This window comes from Coregonus lavaretus (assembly GCF_964263955.1).
Source record: "Coregonus lavaretus genome assembly, chromosome: 7".
Classification (NCBI taxonomy): Eukaryota; Metazoa; Chordata; class Actinopteri; order Salmoniformes; family Salmonidae; genus Coregonus; species Coregonus lavaretus.
In genome coordinates, this window is record NC_139994.1 from 49,475,034 (window position 1) to 49,498,638 (window position 23,605).

At 44.4% G+C, this 23,605-nt stretch overlaps 1 protein-coding gene and 1 pseudogene across 2 annotated transcripts; one reads left to right on the plus strand and one right to left on the minus strand.

Moving 5' to 3' along the window:
- Nucleotides 1-676: 676 nt before the first annotated feature.
- On the minus strand, nt 677-11,042 carry LOC311132728 (LIM domain-containing protein ajuba-like). Its single transcript, XM_084166024.1, has 8 exons — nt 8,255-11,042; nt 6,183-6,284; nt 5,363-5,430; nt 5,118-5,180; nt 4,836-4,966; nt 4,581-4,632; nt 3,195-3,263; nt 677-2,894 (listed from the first exon to the last, which is right to left on the minus strand). Exons 1-8 carry the CDS (start codon nt 9,810-9,812, stop codon nt 2,766-2,768), a joined length of 2,172 nt encoding a protein of 723 aa, XP_084022150.1. The 5' UTR covers nt 9,813-11,042; the 3' UTR covers nt 677-2,765.
- Nucleotides 11,043-12,162: 1,120 nt separating this feature from the next.
- Nucleotides 12,163-14,876, plus strand: LOC311132548 (large ribosomal subunit protein mL52-like; annotated as a pseudogene). The gene is made up of 4 exons (XR_014615364.1): nt 12,163-12,236; nt 14,246-14,321; nt 14,473-14,538; nt 14,721-14,876. The product of XR_014615364.1 is annotated as a large ribosomal subunit protein mL52-like (transcript).
- Nucleotides 14,877-23,605: the final 8,729 nt, after the last annotated feature.

Here is a 23,605-nt window from a genome sequence, read left to right on the forward strand (position 1 = left end):
TCACCGTTCTTTTGATCATTTTGACCCCACGGGGTGAGATCTTGCGTGGAGCCCCAGATCGAGGGAGATTATCAATTTCCTAATAATTGCTCCCACAGTTGATTTCTTCAAACAAAGCTGCTTACCTATTGCAGATTCAGTCTTCCCAGCCTGGTGCAGGTCTACAATTTTGTTTCTGGTGTCCTTTGACAGCTCTTTGGTCTTGGCCATAGTGGAGTTTGGAGTGTGACTGTTTGAGGTTGTGGATAGGTGTCTTTTATACTGATAACAAGTTCAAACAGGTGCCATTAATACAGGTAACGAGTGGAGGACAGAGCAGCCTCTTAAAGAAGAAGTAACAGGTCTGTGAGAGCCAGAAATCTTGCTTGTTTGTAGGTGACCAAATACTTATTTTCCACCATAATTTGCAAATAAATTCATTAAAAATCCTACAATGTGATTTTCTGGATTTTTTTTCTCATTTTGTCTGTCATAGTTGACGTGTACCTATGATGAAAATTACAGGCCTCTCATCTTTTTCAGTGGGAGAACTTGCACAATTGGTGGCTGACTAAATACTTTTTCCCCCACTGTATATATATATAGTCCTGCACGCAAGCATGATATCCTGAATACTAGGTTTGATTGCCACCTTCGGGCCACAGATTGTAACTGCAATAAAGATCTCTCAAAAGTTGAACACACAAAAAGGAAAATATTTATTAATTACAACCGATTCAGGAATGTTTTAACTTTTACAAGAAGAAACACTTACAAAATCTCTTACGGTAAACAAGTCAAAGTTTAAGTGCAAATTGTTTGCTAGTGATAGTTAAATACAAAAACAGGTTAACCAGATCGATCAATAAATCCCTTGTTCTTCTATAGCACGCAGTAGACGCACGGTGGGTCGGGTGGTCAAGAGAACCATAGGATGGTGTATTCATCTTAGCCTGGTCCCAGATCTGCCAAACAATGGCGTGACAATGACCATAGGAGTTGACAACACCGCACAAACTGACCTTTGACCCGGCTATATTCTTCTCCCACTCTGGTACAGTGATGGTCTGTGGAACAGCAGGACTCATTTTGTCGCACATGGGTGGTGTTCAGTAGGCACACAACTGGAGAAAATGCTCAACTTGTCCAAAAATAAATACTTATTTTCATCTTTCACCAAACGTGTGTGTCTTAATGAACCCCAGGTCATATACATACAGGGGTCTGATCTAAACAGGGTTGGGGTGTAACGGATTACAAAAACGAATCCCGTTACGTTACCAGCAAGATTATTACTTCTAGGCATCCTTTTTAAATTCAGAAAGGATGTTTGCGTAAAAAAAATATTTGACACATTTGTTTTCTCAATGACATTCAAATCAGCATTGAAAGAAGGCGCAAGTTTAAATTTCATCCGCCTAAGCGAGTCTGACAAGTCAATGGTCACTATGTTGACGCACCAAATGTTTGATGGCTCGCGGGAAAAGCGAAGGAATTGGCTTTTGTAGGCTACAGTCCAATGTTGAGACTGCTGTCGGCATCCAAAGATTATCCAACTTGAATAAATGCTTGGCGATAAGGACGACAGCAGTGGTGTAGCCTACACTGCAGCTCTCTCATTTAGCTATTTGCGTCGTACGGATTGTGGTTGTTGTCGATGGCTGTTCAAATGTATGTGTATTTTAACCCAATAATGATTTAATTGAAAAAGTATCAATGGTTGTTTATGCAACCAGTGGCTAGCCAGTGAAAAATGAGCTCATGCTGCAGATCTATTTTTTACTTAACACTTTATTTTCTTAACTGCATTGTTGGTTAAGGGCTTGTAAGTAAGCATTTCACTGTAAGGTCTACATCTGTTGTATTCGGCGCATGTGGCAAATAACATTTGATTTGATTCCAGCCTATGGAATACAAGTTTGAAGGAGTTCTTACCTTCTATACTCCTCTGTGGTATTGTGCTCAATACTGTCGAAAACGAGTTTTAATTTAAGGACACGATTAGGGCTTTTATTGCTCAATCTAATTTGTGCTGATTAAAAACAAATCCATAGGCCTAACGGACTCGCTCACTTTGATACACTTAAAGGGTCAATCTGTAGTTGCTACCTCCCATTTTTTGACTTATAAATTAATGATACTGTATATACCCATTGATTCTTTAAGAATATAACTTATAAATGCCTCATGTGCTTAGTTTAACTATCACACCCCATGATAACCCAAAATACTGTAAGCTTGTTTTTCTCCAATGTTTGTAAACATTATTTACAAACACTAGCCTCAAAACATGGGTATTTTTTTATATGTACAAACATTGGAGAATTGTCAGTCCTTGCATCTATGGCTCTGTCTATTAATCTTAGTGGTTACATTTCTCCAGGCCCATCCCTCAGCTTTTTACCAAAACGGGAAAGTAATCTAAAAGTAACTGAAACTAATCTGATGACATTACTGAGTTTGGGTAATCCAAAAGTTGTTACTGATTACAATTTGACAGGTAACTAGTTACTAACGGATTACATTTAGAAAGTAACCTACCCAACCCTGGATCTAAGACATTGGTGCCATCTTGTCAAACACTGCAACAAAACCGTAAATATGATACATCTTATACCAGTATTTTCATGTGTGAGCTTGTCTCTTGAGTAGAAGGAAATTCGAACATCAGAGCAAACCCATATTATCTTGGTGTGCAATAGGGAGAAAGAAAGAGTTTGTATGAGTGTGAAAAAGAAAAGAGAATGTTGAAAGAAAGGGAATGTTTTATGCATAGAGTTCCTTCCTCAATTGTGTTGTGAGGGGAAATGTTCTGAGGCACACACCCAGGTCATGTGACATGAGTGGCAGAGGAGATGAGAGTCCAAAGGGAAGCACTGGGAGCCCTGCTGATCCGAGAGCTGCTTCCCACATTCCTGAGGAATGAAACAGACATAGAGAGAGAAAATTACTTCTGATCTGAGTTCAGGTATAATTCTTCATAAAGTACATACAGTAAAAGTACACTACTATGGTCAGTGTTCTTCAACCCTAGTCCCGGCGACTCACAGGATGTTCAGGGTTTTATTCCAGTACAGTTATCACACCTGATTAAACTATGAAGCCCTAGATTAGTTGAATCGGGTGTGTTACTGCTGAGCTGGAACAAAAGCCTGCTCACTCTCACTTAACACTGGTAGGACTGACCACATTACGTAGATGAAGGCCATACTAACCTCACAGTGATAGCACTCAAAGTGATAATCGTTGTTCATAGACATCACCCTGAGTATCTCCTCGCTGCCCTGTAACACACAACAGCAGTGGTGAAATTAGTGCGTCACAATCACATACACTACATGGCCAAAAGTATGTTGACACGTGCTCGTTGAACATCTCATTCCAAAATCATGGGCATTAGTATGGAGTTGGTCCCCCGTTTGCTGCTATAACAGCCTCCACTCTTCTGAGAAGGCTTTCCACTAGATGTTGGAACATTGCTGCGGGGACTTGCTTCCATTCAGCCACAAGCGTTAGTGAGGTCGGGCACTGATGTTGGGCGATTAGGCCTGACTCAGTCAGTGCTCCAATTCATCCCAAAGATTTTCGATGGGGTTGAGGTCAGGGCTCTGTGCAGGCCAGTCAAGTTCTTCCACACCGATCTCAGCAAACCATTTCTTTATGGACCTCGCTTTGTGCATGGGGGCATTATCATGCTGAAACAGGAAAGGGTCTTCCTCAAACTGTTGACACAAAGTTGGATGCACAGAATCGTCTAGAATGTCATTGTATGCTGTAGCGTTAAGATTTCCCTTCACTGGAACTAAGGGGCCTAGCCTGAACCATGGAAAACAGCCCCAGACCATTATTCCTCCTCCACCAAACTTTACAGTTGGCACTATGTATTGGGGCAGGTAGCGTTGTCCTGGCATACACCAAACCCAGATTCGTCCGACGGACTGCCAGATGGTGATTCATCACTCCAGAAAACGCATTTCCACTGCTCCAGAGTCCAATGGCGGCGAGCTTTACACCACTCCAGCCATCGCTTGGCATTGTGCATGGTGATCTTAGTCTTGTGTGCGGCTGCTCAGCCATGGAAACCCATTTCATGAAGCTCCCAATGAACAGTTATTGTGCTGACGTTGTTTCCAGAGGCAGTTTGGAAGTGTTGCAACCGAGGACAGATTATTTTTACGCGCTTCATCACTCGGCAGTCTCGTTCTGAGAGCTTGTGTCGCCTACCACTTTGCGGCTGAGCCATTGTTGCTCCTAGACGTTTCCACTTCACAATAACAGCACTTACAGTTGACTGGGAAGCTCTAGCAGGGCAGAAATTTGACTTGTTGGATAGGTGGCATCCTATGACGGTGCCATGTTGAAAGTCACTGAGCTCTTCAGTAAGGCCATTCTACTGCCAATGTTTGTCTATGGAGATTGCATGACTGTGTGCTCGGTTTTATACACCTGTCAGCAGCGGGTGAGGCTGAAATAGCCGAATCCACTAATTTGAAGGGGTGTCCACATAATTTTGTATATATAGTGTAGTTGGCATGCATATATGTCTAACTGCATGATGAACAACAAAAAACACATTGAATGAAACAACAAGAGACACTCACCTCAGCAGGTAAGATGGGTTGTAAGCAGGCAGCACATTTAGGAGCGAACGTTCTGCGGGACAACAAGAGGTCCAATTGCAGATTATAACCACATGTAGACCTAGTAATATAGTGTACTACTAATGTACAAACCTAACAAACTGTGATAAACTGAGTATTATACTCTGACCTTAAACAGCTTGAGAATGTAATTACTGTTGACCCCATCTGTATATTAACGCCTCAGTTTGACCTACTGAAGACACCCGGCCTCACCTGTTGTAGTCTGAGACACAGTAGATGTTGCTGAGGTGGTCGACAGTGAAGGGAACTCCGTCCAGGGCTTTGGAACACACCACACAGCGGAAACAACCGGGGTGGTACGAGTTCCCCATTGCCTGGAGGATCTGATGGACAAAACAGGTGGCGAAATGTGAAGAAAGGATTTTTGAAAACAAGGTTAGAAAATGTGGTCATGGTCAGAAACATTTTCATTTTTTATGGTCATGGTCAGAAATATATGGGCTTGAATTTTAGGGGTCGCTGACACACACACACCTGTTCCAGGATAAGGTGGCCACACACACTGCATTTCTCTGCTGCAGCCTGGAACCCTGAGAACTGAGACAAGTATGGAGAGAACATTTGAGACATGATTTGATATCATACCATAGAAAAGTACTATTTAAAACTTTAATGCAATTTACTGTAATATCTAGGAGGCCATTGTTTAGAAATGTAATGCACTGATATCTAGGAATGGAACTGAAAGAGAGAGAGAATCTTTGGCCTTGACCTCTTACCATGTAATCCTCTTTACAGTACACAGAGCCATTGACGTTGTAGAAATCCTTGTTTCTCAGGGTGCGACCTGACAGAGAGGGACACGTGAGTGACAGCACAGGAACCGAGGGAGGCCAGGCTTACCCAGATGTTTTCCTTGCTTTGACTATGTACTGTGTCCTCTGTGATATTACTGGTATTTAAAACAGTACTCAATCACATACAAATAAATCAGTGTGTCATTAAGTGCGAACACATTCATGGAGTGGCATGATTGTTCAAACTGACTATATCATGATGTAGTTGGCTTGGAATGCTTCATATCCGCTATGAGTTAAAGGGAAAGTTCACCCAAATTACAAAATGACATTGGTTTCCTTACCCTGTAAGCAGTCTATGGATAAGGTATGACAGCAATCCATGCATTGGTTTAGTTTCCACATGCTAACATTTTAGCATTTGTGGCACCATTCCCATTCAAGTCATGGGACGATGTTAGCATTTTTCGCGCATCATGTTCAAATCATCTTTAAGTGACTTTGTTGTGCTTCTCAATCAATTTGAGATACTTTTGGATGATTTGGACATGATTTGCGAAAAATGCTAACGTTAGTCCTATGACTTGAATGGGATTATTGCCACAAAAGCTAAAACGTTAGCATGTGGAAACAGTGCACGGGAAACTAAACCAAAGCATGAATTGCTGTCATACCTTGTCCATAGACTGCTTACATGGTAAGGAAACCAAAATGTCATTTGGTAATTTGGGTGAAATATCAGTTTTAACCATTCAGCTGTTGTTCAATCAGCCAGTTAACTAGAGGTGTGTGTTCAACTCACCACAGGACACACAGGTGAAGCAGCGTGTGTGATAGAGGCTGTCCAGAGCCTGGCAAGCATTATCCGCTCCATAAACACCTTTCCCACACTTCACACATGTACCTGCAACACAATAAACAACCATTACTACACGTCACAAATGTACCTGCAACACAATCAACATAACACAATGAACAACCATTACCCAACAAGACATGGGCCAAGATTCTTTCCTGGTGAAGTCACCTCATCAAGAAAATGTCTTGGCCTTAGTCAGACATCACTCTTTACATTACTATACTTATGCTAAAATGTTGATTCTATTCTACTGAGCCATTTACTTTGTTCATATTTGTATATTTTATTATTATTATTGTTGTTGAATTGTCGAGAAGGAACCTGCTAGTAAGCATTTCGTTGGACGGTGTATACCATGTGTATCCCGTACTTACGACTAATAAAACTTGAAACCAACAAGATACTTCAAGCCAGACACAAAGTCAACGCTCAAAATTAGGCCTGGTAGGTTTTTCCCTGGTCAGGTTAATTTTTCTACAAAACCCCCTGGCACTAACACATAATTAGGGCCTGGAGTTTTTCCTGATCACCTGACTAGGGAACAACTCCTGTCCCTTCTTAAAACACCCTCTTTTCACCCTCTTGGTCTGAGCTCCAATTAGGGCCTTTGTACTGTTAACAGTTCTGAGCCTAGCTGAGCTGCCACAGTGAGAAGAGGAGGCGGTACAGTTCACATCCCCCGAGGGCTCGCATACGGGAGCAGAAAAACTGGCTACAGCACACCTCCCCTGCACACGCCAAGCCAGGGTAACACACCAGCACACGCATGACTCGTGTCCCACACACTGCATATTAAAATGGCCTGGAGTCACTCCGAACACGCACACCCTGCCACACCACACATACTGCCAGTCCAAAGCTGTAATCTTCTTTATGACTCATACTAATGGTCAGTGCTGTGTTTATCGCTAACATGTAATTTGTCTGAACATTGCAGCAGAACTAAGCTTTGCAGTTCAGTGTGTATGTATAGCTATGCTTCCTCTGCCCTCTATGGGAGGGGTTCTCAAACTTTTTTGGGGACCCCTTTTGTGATAGCAAATTCATCAGGGAACCCCTCATAATCAGAACAACTCCAGTGAGATTAAAATAGCACTGATGGAGTTTTACTATGACTTTGGGAGTGTTTGGCTGGATGAACCAAGTCTCAGGCCCTGGGAAGGAGCATTTTAAAGGCCCGTCTTTTGGGATCTGAGAGAATTTTGCAGTTTTAAAGCTAATTTCCTGCAATTGTACACATTTTTGTCATGGGCAGAGAGAAAAATGTGCATTACAAAATGTAAATTACAGTGCATTGGAAGTATGGATAATTTGTAGAGTACTGTGGATACCAATATCCCTGTGAGCCTCCCAGGCTCATGTATTGCCCAGGGTTAACAATATTAGATTGTATTATTGTATTACACTAAACTTATTCCACGGATCCCTTGACCAAATTTTGTTTAATCTGTTGTTGTTAGTAATATTCATAAAATATGAAATTTATATATTTTTTTCTCTGGCCTCAGACCCCCTGCAGAACCGCGGTCCCCACTTTGAGAACCCTTACTCTATGGTACAATGTCTGTGCTTAACTCTACCTAAAAAAAAACGTTGTACACCAAGAGTCTCCTAATGTGATTTACTGTGTTACATTATGGCTGAGTGACTGTTGCACAGGCAGTCTTTGATGTGTGTATTTTTGCGTGTCAACTATGATAATTGCTCATCAATTTATCTCTGCATCCCTCTCTTCTCCTTTCTGTCTGATGTGGCTAACCTAGCAGCTCTACTTGTCTGGATAGGCCTTAGCTAGCCCACTGACGGCCAAATGTTTTTCTTTTCCTTTGCTTGTGTGGTAGGTATGTCGGTAGGTAGGTCATGCAAGTCCCTGCAGGTGTCGAGGCACCATTCATTCATCTTTCTCTCTTTCATCTATCAAATCCGTCTATCCATTCATCTATCTAAACATTGGACATGCGTGCAACAGTAACAAAACAAAGTGATGAAGATGATGAAGTGTTTGATGATCTCACCAAAGAACTCCTGGCGATTCTCAGACGACACCTCCCTCCCCGTTCCTGGCTCCTCCTGGGCTTTGATTGGTCCGGCAGCCGTAGCTGTGCTGATGAGCATCGCCGGCTTGCTGAGGGCCTTGATTGGAGGATTGGCATGTTCTTTGAGCATCAGCCCGCCCAGGTGTAGCCCCTCCCCCTCCAGTGCTGCATCTCTTAGCAACAGCCGCGTCAGTTCCTCTTGGTAGCGGGTCCCCGGGAGGTCCGAGTAGCGCGCCCGTTCCCCGCCAGCGCCCACTCCAGTCTCCTCCGCTCGGGCTGCTCCTGCTCCCCTCTCATCCCACCACTCGGGCCCAGCCCGGTAACAGGCCGCTGCTGGGCTACCCACCGCAGGCGGGTACGAATGCCGGCTGTCCTGAACCCCTGTTCCTCCAGGTGAGGACACCCCGTCCAGGTAGTCCTTCCAGCCTCCAGACCCAGAGGGTGCCCCGGCCCTGCCTGAGACTGTGTATCCCTGTCCGCTGGTGGAGCCCCCTGTGTGCAGGGAGGAGAACTGCAGCTGCGGTGCCATGGCGGAGGAGGCGGAGTAGCGGGTGTCGTAGCCCAGGCTGATTCCGCTGGTGCGGTTGCTGCTACAGTGGCTGCTGATGGGGCTTCCCCCTCCTCCACCGCTGGCCGTACTGGAGGCAAAGCTGGACCTGGGACTGACCAGCACCGACTCCTGGAGACTGAAGGACGAGCAGGGGCTCAGTGCCGGGCCTGGGGGGAAGAAGAAACCTCCACCCATCTCAGAGGGCCGGTGTGGGGGGTGAGAGAGCGAGGCCGGCCTGGTGCTCTCCCAGAGTTCCCCTCCGGTACTTAGCCGCTTGTAGAACAGCGCCTCCTGGAGGGAGAGGCGTTTGTGGCGCTCCGGCTCGGGGAGGTAGTGCAGCTCGGCCATTGTGCCGCCACGGGGAGCGGAGCCGTAGCCCGAGGAGGTGGAGGAGGTGGGGTACGCCGGAGGGGGGCCAGAGGAGTGGGACAGAGGAGGCTGGGAGAGGAGCTGCTGGCGTCGGACCAGCTGCTGGAGCTCCAGAGAGTAGCGGCGCTGGTTCAGAGAGACCTTGGACCCAGCAGGGTCACAGTCCCCCAGGCCTGACTCACGCCTCATCTGGATGTCAACGCCCTCCCCCAGGTAGCAGGAGGCACGCTGCTGGGGCGACCGCCGCCGGAGGGTGGCAAGAGTCGAGAGGGAGTAGGGTTGATGTTCGCAGTCAGCAGGTTGGGGGGCAATGGAGTTTGTAGAGGGGGTGAGGTGCTGGGTAGTGGAGACTCTCTCTCCCAGTCCATTCCCACCTCTGCCACTGGCTGGTCCGCATGCCTCCGTTGAGGTTGGAGAGGTGAGAGAGAACTGGCCAGTTGTTGATGGTGAGGAGGTTGCAGTGTTCAGGGTTGGTGGTAGTCCACTACTGGTGTTCCCATTGCTGTTATTGTTGGTGTTGTTGAACAACTCGTTTTTCTTTTTAGAACTGGCGAATTTCACACTCCCTGAGTCAGTCAATTTTAACTTCTCCAATAACTTACTTCCAAGTCGGTCCATTGTAATGTCTAACCTGGTCGTCTAAAACTCGGAATAATCAAATTAAATGAAATGCTGTTAACGAACCACTATGTTATAAGTTAATGTACTCAATAAATACAGTGTGTGAGTTGGAAATACATTAATGCTCAAGTATGTCTACAGTACAGTTGAACTACAGTAGTTGAAATGACAGCGACCCTTGCAATCTATACGCTAAACAAACAAATACCCCCCAAATGAGAACAACCAGCAGACAGACCTATGTAGGCTATATGTACATATACAATAAATAAAAAACAGACGTTAAATAAAACGATTAAGACATTTTTGGAGGATCACATGACGATATAATCATGTTTGGACAACAGTGTTGAGAGTCATCGTGTCTTGGCTGTGGAGACTACAGGCAGACAGGTAGAAGGTAACGCATGTGAATCCATCGAGTTAGTAGTGGACTACTTCTATTGTTCTGGCAATGTTGAAGAACAATACTGATAAAAATGACTGTTTAGGCCACTTTCATGAAGCTGAAGTTGTTTTTGTCGGTCTCGTTTGAGACTAGGTAGCCCCACACCTGCATGTCTTCGGTGTGAAGGAACGGTCCATTAAATTAGGTTAGACTTGTTGCCTACTGGTCACGTAAAGATGAGTTGTTTCTGCTATTTCTTGATTCCCACGCAACTGGCACCAGTATAAACTTAAATGCTCTTATTTGGGTCCTTTTAATAAAGAAGCATTCCCCTTTGAAATTGTGTTTTTAAAGCCAAATGTAGTCCAGTGAAGTTCCTTTCCGCACGATTTATCAGGGCAAAGCTTTTGGAAGAATGACTCTCGTCGGGCTCGTGGGGACCAGTGGAAGGAGGAAAATAAGTCAGTTTCTGTATAAAATGTTGCGTGTCCAAACTCTTCTATTCACTTAGACATAAAAATGATATTGAAAATTGATATAAAAACGAGATCATCAAAAACCGGATCAAACGAAAACATAAAGCATTCGATGTTTCAAGAATGCGTTATTGCTCTCATTCCGTTTTCAAATAATTTTACTGCGAAAATAAGCGGATAAGTTTCAGAACGGAACGCATGCTGCCTTTAACTGTACTGACCGTTGCCAAACCAAATTCACCGTAAAAGTAGGCTAGCATTAATCCATTCCGCAAATGTATCACAGCCTACAACAACTTTGTTCCTTTCTTTCCCCAAATTACTTCCCTCCCCCTCTTTTTCCTTTATCAGCCACTGGCTCGTTTTTTTCCCTCAGGCCGGAACACCTTTCTGCCAGCCATCGCGAATGGATAACGTCCCACAACATTTCGTCGTTTATACGCAAACTTCCCAGTGGGTCAAAACAATGCCATTGCAGAGTCCACTAGTTTGGGTGACAGACACATCAAAAGACACAATCTTGTGTTTTTCCTATCTATTCTGTATAAATATTTCATGGCTTACCTAGTGTAAAGAGCAGTATGAAAATGTATGCACTCACTAACTGTAAGTCGCTCTGGATAAGAGCTAAAAATGTAAATGACTAAAATGTAAACCAAATAAGAGGGTATGCCTTTCATTCAGTGGGGGCTTAAATAGGAATGAATGTGGAATTGTGGATAAAACTTTTCAAGAGCATAATTTATACTAAATTACAATCATAAGAGGTAGGTCATTGCATTCAGATTTTTCACATGGGTGGATTAATGATTTATTACACAATTATGACCTCTCAAATACCTGTCTCAGGTATGTTAATTGCCCCAGGCCTTATCAACAACACACCAGTATGTTGTGCCCTGAGGCAGAAAGCAATATATTGCTAGTTAAGACCTGACACAGTTGCAATATGTCTTTGGTATAGGCCTACGTGACTAGAATATGTGCAATCGGTGCAATCGGGCAAACCTATAAACATATGGTCCAAACCTATTTGGGTACTACTTTATTGTGCTCCCATTCTGTGGAATGTGCGGAAGGACATTCCCTAGTGACACGGCGCTAGGATTTTTTCGGCATGTATGTGTTCTCAAAGACGATACAAAGTAAACAAGTGTCATACATTTCTATGCGATCTGAGTCGTTTTGGTGACATTAACTCATAATATTAATCACATCCTTGTAAAACAAGTTTGTGTATATAGAGCCTACTTTGGGCAGGCTGATTTTGCCTACCCCGAAGCCCCCTCTTTTCTCCCTAGACTCTTTCATTGGCCTTGCAGTAGCCTACACTGAAACGCACGGGCGTCGGTGTGTGCCTGGTTCCCGCTCCCTTGAGTTGACTGGAACATTCATTGTCGGCGAGTGAGGACTTGTCTGTAAAGTTAACAGAAAAATACTTAATGGCTTACTCAGTAAGAGCAGTAACTCAGTAAGAGCAGCTGGAGCACGGGAAAATATGATTGAAAATTATGACATCAACTTTGGGGGACAAAACATTTTATATGATGACAAATTGTGTGTGTAATTATACTTAAAAAATATTTACGTATAATTCAGGTGTAAATACAATATTATAATTAGGTGTTTTGGCATAATAGTAAAATCGAATAAAAGTGTAATTTTATGATTATAAAATACGACTTCACCACAACCAATTCATACTTCACATTTGATTTTGTAAGTCAAAACAAACAATCCTCACATGAAAATCCAACATGGCGGCGCCCATTGGGACATTGTGTAGTACAGATGAGGTTATTTACAATTACTTGTAATTTTCATTCAACCTAATGGTAATTTCCTTCTGAAATGTAAATAGTATCCGGCTTCCAGTTTACAATAATCTGCGTTTGATCTTTAGATAGATAGATGGTTACGCTAGGTTAGATTTTTTTTAAATGCCTAGCTAGCTAGCTAGCCAACTTTCTTGGTCAGTGGCCGTGACTGATTCAGAATGAGGACGAACTACATGTCTCAGTCATTGTATTGTGTAACATATGTTAATCTTTGATAGCCCTGTCGTCAGATATTTCTAACGAATCCATTGTTCTCTTAAATTGTTATTTTTTTCTATGTACGTGAGCTGCTCAATCAATGTCAGATTCAGAAACACAAGCTAGACAGCCTAGCTAAATGAACTGAATTCCTGGTCTGTTTTCAGCTTTGAGGCAATACAGTCGTTGTTTTACTATGACATGTGGGGCACAGGCTGGAATCAAGTGGAGGACAAGAGTAAGCTCTAAAAGACAGAAACAACTGTCAAGACAAAATGAAACACACACAATTGTAGCTATTACGGCTGTGTTGACTGTTGATATACACTACAGTTAAAAAAATTGGGGTCACTTAGAAATGTCCTTGTTTTCGAAAGAAAAGCATTTTTTTCTCTCCATTTAAATAACATCAAATTGATCAGAAATACAGTGTACACATTCTTAATGTTGTAAATGGCTATTGTAGCTGGAAACGGCTGATTTTTTAATGGAATATCTACATAGGCGTACAGAGGCCCATTATCAGCAACCAACTGAGCAAGAGGACAAATACATTAGTGTCTTGTTTGAGAAACAGACGCCTCACAGGTCCTCAACTGGCAGCTTCATTAAATAGTACCCGCAAAACACCAGTCTAAACGTCAACGGTGAAGAGGCGACTCCGGGATGCTGACCTTCTAGGCAGAGTTGCAAAGAAAAAACCATCTCAGACTGGCCAATAAAAATAAAAGATTAAGATGGGCAGTCTGAGATATGGCTTTTTCTTTGCAACTCTGCCTAGAAAGTGTTTTGCGGGGTACTATTTAATGAAGCTGCCAGTTGAGGACCTGTGAGGCGCCTGTTTCTCAAACTAGACACTCTAATGTATTTGTCCTCTTGCTCAGTTGTGCACCGGGGCCTCCCACTCCTCTTTCTATTCTGGTTAGAGCCAGTTTGCGCTGTTCTGTGAAGGGAGTAGTACACAGCATTGTACGAGATCTTCAGTTTCATAGCAATTTCTCGCATGGAATAGCCTTAATTTCTCAGAACAAGAATAGACTGATGAGTTTCAGAAGAAAGTTATTTGTTTCTGGCCATTTTGAGCCTGTAATCAAACCCACAATTGCTGATGCTCCAGATACTCAACTAGTCTGTCTCAAGAAGCCCAGTTTTGTTGCTTCTTTAATCAGCACAACAGTTTTCAGCTGTGCTAACATAATTGCAAAAGGGTTTTCTAATGATCAATTTGCCTTTTAAAATGATAAACTTGGATTAGCAAACACAACGTGCCATTGGAACACAGGACTGATGGTTGCTGATAATGGGCCTGTGTACGCCTATGTAGATATTCCATTAAAAATCAGCCATTTCCAGCTACAATAGCCATTTACAATATTAACAATGTCTACACTGTATTTCTGATCAATTTGAAGTTATTTTAATGGACAAAAAAATGGCTTTTCTTTCGAAAACAAGGACATTTCGAAGTGACCCCAAACTTTTGAACGGTAGTGTACTTTTTTTTACAATTCCACCTGGCTTTGTCCACAGAAATGGTCTTGCCCGCAGTGGAACAGAGTATGGCCCCCTGACAGATTTCCCTGACTGATCCTTTGCAGGCAGGCAAGTTCACGATTGGAGCATTCATTTTAATGTATGGCAGGAACATAATGTATGGTTGGTCAATGGAGCTGGTAGATGCTGTGTGTGTGTCGTTTGTACACGTTATGTTCATGTGGTTTTCGGGGTTATGATTTGTGGGTGTGTTTTACACACAGATGGCCAGTCGGCACCCCCCAAGGAAAGGACAGCTGAGGAGAAAGCAGGAGAGAGAGACGTTAGCAGTCAGTACCTTCTCTTATGTTTCTTCATATTACCTCCCAAAAAGTTTGTATGTAGTTCACTTTCACGTATTGTCAGCAATATATTGTATGCTCTTGAACCCTCCCCCTTTTATGCAACTCTACTCCTCCATCTCTATCTTCTATTTATCCCTTCCCTTCATTTTATTTTCTCTCTCCTCCAGAGACGTGTAGTGAATCTAAGCTCTGAGGTGGATAAAGGGATGGAAGTGTGGAGGTAGAAACGGGAAGAAGCTAAAAGGATGGTGGAACGCAATCAATCTCTTCTGCTAAAACCCAAAGGGAGCCTTTTATTGAAGAAAAATAAATAAGAAATCATATTTTCTGTTCTAGCTCACGTTACTTATTAACAAAATGGTGGAGTTGGTGTATGGCTTTGTCTTGTTGTTATTGTTTCTAGTAGTTATTTTGCCCTTTTCAATGTTTTTCGAAAATAAACTTTAATGTATATCCACAACTTACTGTTAATCTACTGTCTTATTTGTTCTTGAATTTATGTATGAAAAAATATTAGGAACATGGTTGGTAAAGGTTATTACAGTAGAGTAATATATTTCTCTCCCTCAATGTCATCCTTCCTCCACTAGAATGCAGTATTTCACCAGTTTAGGTCAATATCCGGGCTTCGCCGCCATTTTGTCTCCAGTACGGCTCTAGAGGGAGTGCTGTGTGGGCGGGTGAAGAGAGGGAGGGTTTGTCAAACAGAAAAGTTAAATTGTGTAGCTGTGTGTATGTGTGTTTTTATCTTAACTAGATGCAATGTTTTAGGGACACCTTTGTGATTTAAGCAAATGTTACAATGTGCTTAAGCTAATGTGAAAATATGTATATGTGGTATGCTGCTGGTACCTTTACACTGCCCCCTCGCAACTTGACTGTTATATAAAAGTTCCATTGTGAATGTGGGTGTGAATCAGTCTAGTCATGAAGTGCTGTGTAAGGCTGCAATTAAATAACTTTGCATTCCTGTGTGTGCCAGACACACACAATATACACACACGTAGACACAGGGGAAAGTGTGTTATGGGACAGAGAGTGTGTCCCACGCTGCTGACTGCCTGTTGTCTGGAAAGATGATTAACTAAGAGGCTGTTCCTATAGGAACGGCAGTTTTACCATCTGAAGTGGTCCTACAGGCATCTCACTGTGTCAGCTACTCTGCTGAGTGTGTCAGTCACTCTGCTGCAAACGTTTCCCATTTAATGTCTCACCAATGCCCCTCTTATACAAGAGACTAGAAACTAGGATAAGTGATGCGAGGTCAAGTTCTAATTTCAAATGTTTTCTTGCTCTTTCTGTCACACAAGCTTATGGTCATGTGGGTGTGTGTGTGAGTTCTAAAGGGATAACGTATTAGACTGCCCCTGTTATATTTAAGCATACTTTGTATTTGTAACATCAGCTGTAATTTAGAGTGACTTTGACTAACCAACAGTCTGTGTTTACAAAGTGAAGTAAGGTACTCAAGTGTCCAGTGTCTCTCTCTCAACCTTTCTCTCTACCTCTCCTCTCTCATTCTCTCCTCTCTCCCATTCTCTCCCTCTCTCCTGCCTTCTCTCTTGCTCTCTCTCAGGGTCTCCCTCACTTGCCCTCTCTCTCCCGCTCTCTCTCTCTCTCTCAGGTCTTCTTGCCGATCTCAGCAAAGTACCACTGTAATTAAGGCGTGCTAGCCGCTGAGTTGCAGATTCTTTTCTATGGCGATTAAGCTTTATTTTCCCCTCCTTTCTTTTTCATGGGGCTGAAGACCAAGCTGGACCAAGGACGGCTCAGCTCCACTGGAGTGTTGACTGTTAGTTGTGGCTGTTTGTTGTGTCACTGGGTGAACCATATAATTACAATCTAGCAATTCAAATTCTATGCGATGAACAATGAGCATTCTTAACGGAGGACATCTAATGTGTAAGAAGAACCAAGTATTTTGAAGCTGAATACAAAGTCTCTCAGACTGATTCTCTCACTTTTCTCTCCCAAGTGAGAATTCTAAAGCATTTCAACAATGGCTTGGAATGAACCTCTTACTTCTCACACCCAATTTCACAGTGTTCTACACATTTCATCCAACTTAACATCTCCTTTGGAAAAACTGAGCATTATGTGTGAAAGAGCCAGGATCACTCTCTCTCTCCACTCATATCTCGCTCTCCTCTCTCGCTTTCTCTCCTCTCCACTCCCCCGTGTTGTTTGGTTTTTACAAATGAGAACCAGATGTTGCTTATTGTGCAGAAGTCACGGAGGGAGGAGAGTGGGTGAGGTCAGTCTGCTGTAGCAAACAGCAGCACACACAGAGGTAGAGAGGAAAGAATGGATAAAGAGAAAGAAGCAAGGAGGAGAAGAAGATCAGAAGGGTTATCATCCCTCTGATGTGGTGGGTTAGTGTTTTAGATTCAGCCAAAAGGTTAATGCAGCCCTAGGCCCACAGGCCTGAGACAAAGCAGGGAGGTTTCCTGGCGGATATGACTGGGCTGCGGCGAGGGAGCCTGGGCAGAGTTTGGGAAGGGGTTGGGGTTTTGTGGAGGAACTGATTCAGCAAGTCCTGCTTAGGGTGTCACATCCTCACCAGTGTCTAACTGCTGTGTTAAATGAAATCAGACCTAAGTTCAAACCTCAAGCAATTTCAGTCTTTCAGTGTTGTACTTGTAGGCCAACTTGATAGTGCTGTTTGTTATACTGGAGAGGTTGGGTTTCCAGTTGTTGTTTTTCAAATGGAATTAACATACACTCTGGTACTTGACTCAGATTGCAAGGGAATTTTCTTGTCGCTCTTTCTTTCTGTAACACAAACTTATACGGAAGTGTGTGTGTGCGTTTATGCTTGTGTTCGTCCAAACTTGTGTCTGTGTGAGTGCATGTCCATACTTGTGTCTGAATGTGTGTGCGTTGGTGAGTGAGATAGATCGTTTCGAGTGCGCCTCAATGTAGGTTACCCAAACACACTCAGGTTGAATTGCAAGCTGCTGGCCAGCCCACTTCCTGGCTGGCTGGTTGGGTTAGGAGAGCTGAGGCTGAGGCTTGAACATTGTGGGCCTGGACTGCCATCTAGACTGACTGGGCCCAAACACATTCACTAACATGGCTGCCTGCTCTATTTCTCTGTAACACAAGTTTATGTGACCGTGTGTGTGCATACTGTCCATCTGTTTATCACACATTCTCCCTCTTCTCTCATCCATCCATCATCTGAATGTTAGTGGTGTTAACCCAAGGATGTAGATGGAGTGTCGGAATGGAAATTAGTCTGAAAAGATAAATGGTTGTAATACTGCATGCTGGGAAAGATTAGTTGGAGCATGAGACAAATGGAAATACCAGGCGACGTGGAGAGGGGACAGAGAACGTGGGCGAGGAGAGGAACAGATGTGGGATGAAAGAGGGAGAGAGAGGGAGAGACACAGAGGGAAAGGAAGATGGAGAGAGAGAATGGAAAGACTGAAAGAAGATCCACAAAGTAAAGCTTGAGAAAGTTATGAACAAGCGTTTAATGGAGAGAAAATTATAACATTTCGTAAAGTTATAAGAATATAAAAATGGCTTCCAATCCACACAGATGGAACATAAACAGTTAAAGGATGTGAGGAGAGGGGATGGGGAGAGAGAGGATATGAGGAGAGGGGATGTGAGGAGAGGAGATGGGGGAATGGGAGGAGAGGGGATGGGGAGGAGAGGAGAGGGGATGGGGAATTGGAGGAGGGGGGAATGGGGATGTGGGGGAGGGGAGGGGGAATGGGAGGAGGGGAGAGGGGATGGGGAGAATGGGAGTAGAGGAGAGTGGATGGGGAACTGGGAGGAGAGGGGATGGGGGAATGGGAGGAGAGGGGATGGGGGAATGGGAGGAGAGGGGATGGGGGATATGGGAGGAGAGTGGATGGGGGAATGGGAGGAGAGGGGATGGCGGATTGAGAGGAGAGGGGATGGCGGATTGAGAGGAGAGGGGATGGGGAATGAGAGGAGAGGGGATGGGGGAATGGGAGGAGAGGAGCAGGATGGGGGAATGGGAGGTGAGGAGCGGGATGGGGAAATGGGAGGAGAGGAGCGGAATGGGAGGAGAGGAGAAGGGGGGATGGGAGTAGAGGAGAGGGGATGTGAGGCGAGGAGATGTGAGAAGAGGAGATGTGAGGAGAGGAGGTGAGAGGAGACGTGAGGAGAGGAGAGGAGGTAAGAGGAGGTGAGAGGAGAGGTGAGGAGAGGAGATGTATGGGAGGGGAGGGGAGGAGAGGAGAGGAGAGGGGATGGGGGAATGGGAGGAGGGGAGCGGAATGGGAGGAGAGGAGAAGGGGGGATGGGAGTAGAGGAGAGGGGATGTGAGGAGAGGAGATGTGAGAAGAGGAGATGTGAGGAGAGGAGGTGAGAGGAGATGTGAGGAGAGGAGAGGAGGAAAGAGGAGGTGAGAGGAGATGTAAGGAGAGGAGGTGAGAGGAGATGTGAGGCAGTGGAGGCTCCTTAGAGGAGGAAGGGGAGGACCATCCTCCCCTTCCTCCTCTAAGGAGCCTCCACTGCCTCACATCTCCTCTCAGTTGGATAGTGAAACATTTAAAAATGTATCATTTTTAGATAAAACTATACTAAATAGGTCTACAGTAGCCTCAGCAGCACTCTGTTGGGTAGCACCATGGTGTAGCCGGAGGACAGCTAGCTTCTGTCCTCCTTTGGGTACATTGACTTCAATACAAAACCTGGGAGGCTCATGGTTCTCACCCCCTTCCATAGACTTACAGAGGAATTATGACATCTTCTGGAGGACGTCCTCCAACCTATCAGAGCTCTTGCAGCATGAATTGACATGTTGTCCACCCAATCAAAGGATCAGAGAATGAGTCTAGTACTGAAAGCATAAGCTACAGCTAGCTAGCACTGCAGTGCATAAAATGTGGTGAGTAGTTGACTCAAAGAGAGAGAAATACAATAGTTGAACAGTTTTAAACTAATTAATTTCTTCTAAAATGAAGGAGAAGCAAGAAAGAGAGAGCTAGCTATATTTGGTTGTATGTTTTTTAACTGTAACTTTCACTTAGGTAGCGAATGGCACAGTAGTCTAAGGCAGCTGTGCCACTAGAGATCCTGGTTCGAATCCAGGCTCTGTCGTAGCCGGCCGCAACCGGGAGACCCATGGGGTGGCGCACAATTGGCCCAGCGTCGTCCAGGGTAGGGGAGGGAATGGCCGGCAGGGATGTAGCTCAGTTGGTAGAGCATGGCGTTTGCAATGCCAGGGTTGTGGGTTCGATTCCCACGGGGAATGACAGTATGAAAAAAATTTTTTATGTATGCACTCACTAACTGTAAGTCGCTCTGGATAAGAGCGTCTGCTAAATGACTAAAATGTAAATGTGAATGCAGCAAGCTAGTTTAGCCTACTCAAACACCCGGCTCAAACAGAGAGGGATGCTATGTTAGCTAGCTGGCTATAGAGTACCACACTATGAGTCATAATACCCATAAAACCTAGCAGTCAAACAGGGAAATGTTTCCAATCGTTTTCCGTCATTAATTTTTTCCAAAGGGGATTTTAGAAGCACTTAAAATAACAGCTGTGTTTCGTGTAGGCTTACCCTGGCGTGATGTTTTCATAACCGTGTAAATCTCTCTAGGACAAGGTGACTTTTATCAATGTACAGTGCCTTGCAAAAGTATTCATCCCCCTTGGCATTTTTCCTATTTTGTTGCATTACAACCTGTAGTTTAAATAGATTTTTATTTGGATTTCATGTAATGGACATACACAAAATAGTCAAAATTGGTGAAGTGGAACACCATCCCCACAGTGAAGCATGGTGGTGGCAGCATCATGCTGTGGGGATGTTTTTCATCGGCAGCGACTGGGAAACTGGTCAGAATTGAAGGAATGATGGATGGCGCTAAATACAGGGAAATTCTTGAGGGAAACCTGTTTCAGTCTTCCAGAGATTTGAGACTGGGACGGAGGTTCACCTTCCAGCAGGACAATGACCCTAAGCATACTGCTAAAGTAACACTCGAGTGGTTTAAGGGGAAACATTTAAATGTCTTGGAATGGCCTAGTCAAAGCCCAGACCTCAATCCAATTGAGAATCTGTGGTATGACTTAAAGATTGCTGTACACCAGTGGAACCCATCCAACTTGAAGGAGCTGGAGCAGTTTTGCCTTGAAGAATGGGCAAAAATCCCAGTGGCTAGATGTGCCAAGCTTATAGAGACATACCCCAAGAGACTTGCAGCTGTAATTGCTGCAAAAGGTGGCTCTACAAAGTATTGACTTTGGGAGGGTGAATAGTTATGCATGCTCAAGTTTTCTTTTTTTTTCATAAAGAACTACAAATACCATGGTGATCTGGAAGAGACTGCTGAATTGAGGCAAAGGTAAGAATCTCTGGATTAACTATCTAATGTTGGCTAAATGTAGTAATTAATAAATTGGCAACATTTCTTTAAATTGTGCAAGTTTTAAATTGACACAATACCTGTTTAGCAAAGGTTTCAGCTAGAGATGACGTGCAGGAGCTTGCAGGGATTTGTAGTCTTGCATGATGTCTTCTTTGATGCTAATTAGCATTTTTGAATATGAGAGTAAATAGAGCCGAATATATTGATAAAACGTAAACCAAGGTAAGCCTACACGAAACACAGCCCTTATTTTAAGTGTTTCTAAAATCCCCTATGGGAAAAATTAATGGTGTAAAAAAACAATTGGAACCATTTCCATGTTTGACCGCTAGGTTTTATGGGTATTATGACACCTCCACTGTGGGGCTCTATGGCTATCCAACACTGGAACGCATCCAAGTCAAGGTAGGCTTTTGGTTTTATGAATTTATTGCCACCGGGGCCCGCCGGTGTAACTCCTAAACTGCTTTCTGACTGTACACTGTACTGCATGATTGGAGCGGGCTTACTCACACGTTCGTTCTAGTAGTTCTAGTTGACTATGAGGTGACAACGATGTAGGCTGTGTGTAGTGGTTAGCGGTCATGATATTAAAGTTTGGCTTGGAAAGGTTTTTTCACCTGGTCACAGACAGCTGATGTGTTGTGCACTGAAGTCCACAAGTGAAGGGAAACAGTGAGAGGAGTAGAGCGTGTAGACAATGGTGAGAAGGAATTATATATACAACGAGCAAAGTGATCATGCTGTTTTTATGTGGCTGCTATAAAAGTGAACTGTTTTCGTGTGATCAGGGGTGTATCCATTCCACCGATTCTGTAGAAAAATATTTCTTAAACGGAAGCAAACAGAACGAAACGGGGATAAACATACCTGCATTTGTCCAATAGAAACTCGAATTTGCAACTGTTGGACTAATGATTACACTCTATATCAGCTAGGAGCAGGCAAAAGTGTGCAAATTGGTATTGAATGTGTCACTGTCTGTCACCTTGATTACTAAAAATTATCTTGATCTGTGCACCTACGTTGTAAACTTTCATTCATAGGCTAGGTCGTAGCAACCTCATCATGGGTACAGGGAAAATTTGAGTATCATGTAGTAGCGTGAATAGAATATGAATGACAGTCATCCAAAATGCTGTAGTACAAATAATGCAATGCTCATAAAAAACAAAACAATTCTCCCTCATCTTACATTTACATTACATTTTAGTCATTTAGCAGACGCTCTTATCCAGAGCGACTTACAGGAGCAATTAGGGTTAAGTGCCTTGCTCAAGGGCACATTTACGTCATTTAGCAGACGCTCTTATCCAGAGCGACTCACCAATTGGTGCGTTCACCCTATAGCCAGTGGGATAACCACTTTACAATTTTGGGGGGGGGGGGGGGGGGTAGAAGGATTACTTTATCCTATCCCAGGTATTCCTTAAAGAGGTGGGGTTTCAAATGTTTCCGGAAGGTGGTGAGTGACTCCGCTGTCCTGGCGTCGTGAGGGAGCTTGTTCCACCATTGGGGTGCCAGAGCAGCGAACAGTTTTGACTGGGCTGAGCGGGAACTATGCTTCCGCAGAGGAAGGGGAGCCAGCAGGCCAGAGGTGGATGAACGCAATGCCCTCGTTTGGGTGTAGGGACTGATCAGAGCCCGAAGGTACAGAGGTGCCGTTCCCCTCACTGCTCCATAGGCAAGCACCATGGTCTTGTAGCGGATGCGAGCTTCAACTGGAAGCCAGTGGAGTGTGCGGAGGAGGGGGGTGACGTGAGAGAACTTGGGAAGGTTGAACACCAGACGGGCTGCGGCATTCTGGATGAGTTGTAGGGGTTTAATGGCACAGGCAGGGAGGCCAGCCAACAGCGAGTTGCAGTAGTCCAGACGGGAGATGACAAGTGCCTGGATTAGGACCTGTGCCGCTTCCTGTGTAAGGCAGGGTCGTACTCTCCGAATGTTGTAGAGCATGAACCTGCAGGAGCGGGTCACCGCCTTGATGTTGGCGGAGAACGACAGGGTGTTGTCCAGGGTCACGCCTAGGCTCTTCGCACTCTGGGAGGAGGACACAGCGGAGTTGTCAACCGTGATGGCGAGATCATGGAACGGGCAGTCCTTCCCCGGGAGGAAGAGCAGCTCCGTCTTGCCAGGGTTCAGCTTGAGGTGGTGATCCGTCATCCATACTGATATGTCTGCCAGACATGCAGAGATGCGATTCGCCACCTGGTTATCAGAAGGGGGAAAGGAGAAGATTAGTTGTGTATCGTCAGCGTAGCAATGATAGGAGAGGCCATGTGAGGATATGACAGAGCCAAGTGACTTGGTGTATAGGGAGAAAAGGAGAGGGCCTAGAACTGAGCCCTGGGGGACACCAGTGGTGAGAGCACGTGGTGCGGAGACAGCTTCTCGCCACGCCACTTGGTAGGAGCGACCGGTCAGGTAGGACGCAATCCAGGAGTGAGCCGCGCCGGAGATGCCCAGCTCGGAGAGGGTGGAGAGGAGGATCTGATGGTTCACAGTATCAAAGGCAGCAGACAGGTCTAGAAGGACAAGAGCAGAGGAGAGAGAGTTAGCTTTAGCAGTGCGGAGAGCCTCCGTGACACAGAGAAGAGCAGTCTCAGTTGAATGACCAGTCCTGAAACCTGACTGGTTTGGATCAAGAAGGTCATTCTGAGAGAGATAGCAAGAGAGTTGGCTAAAGACGGCACGC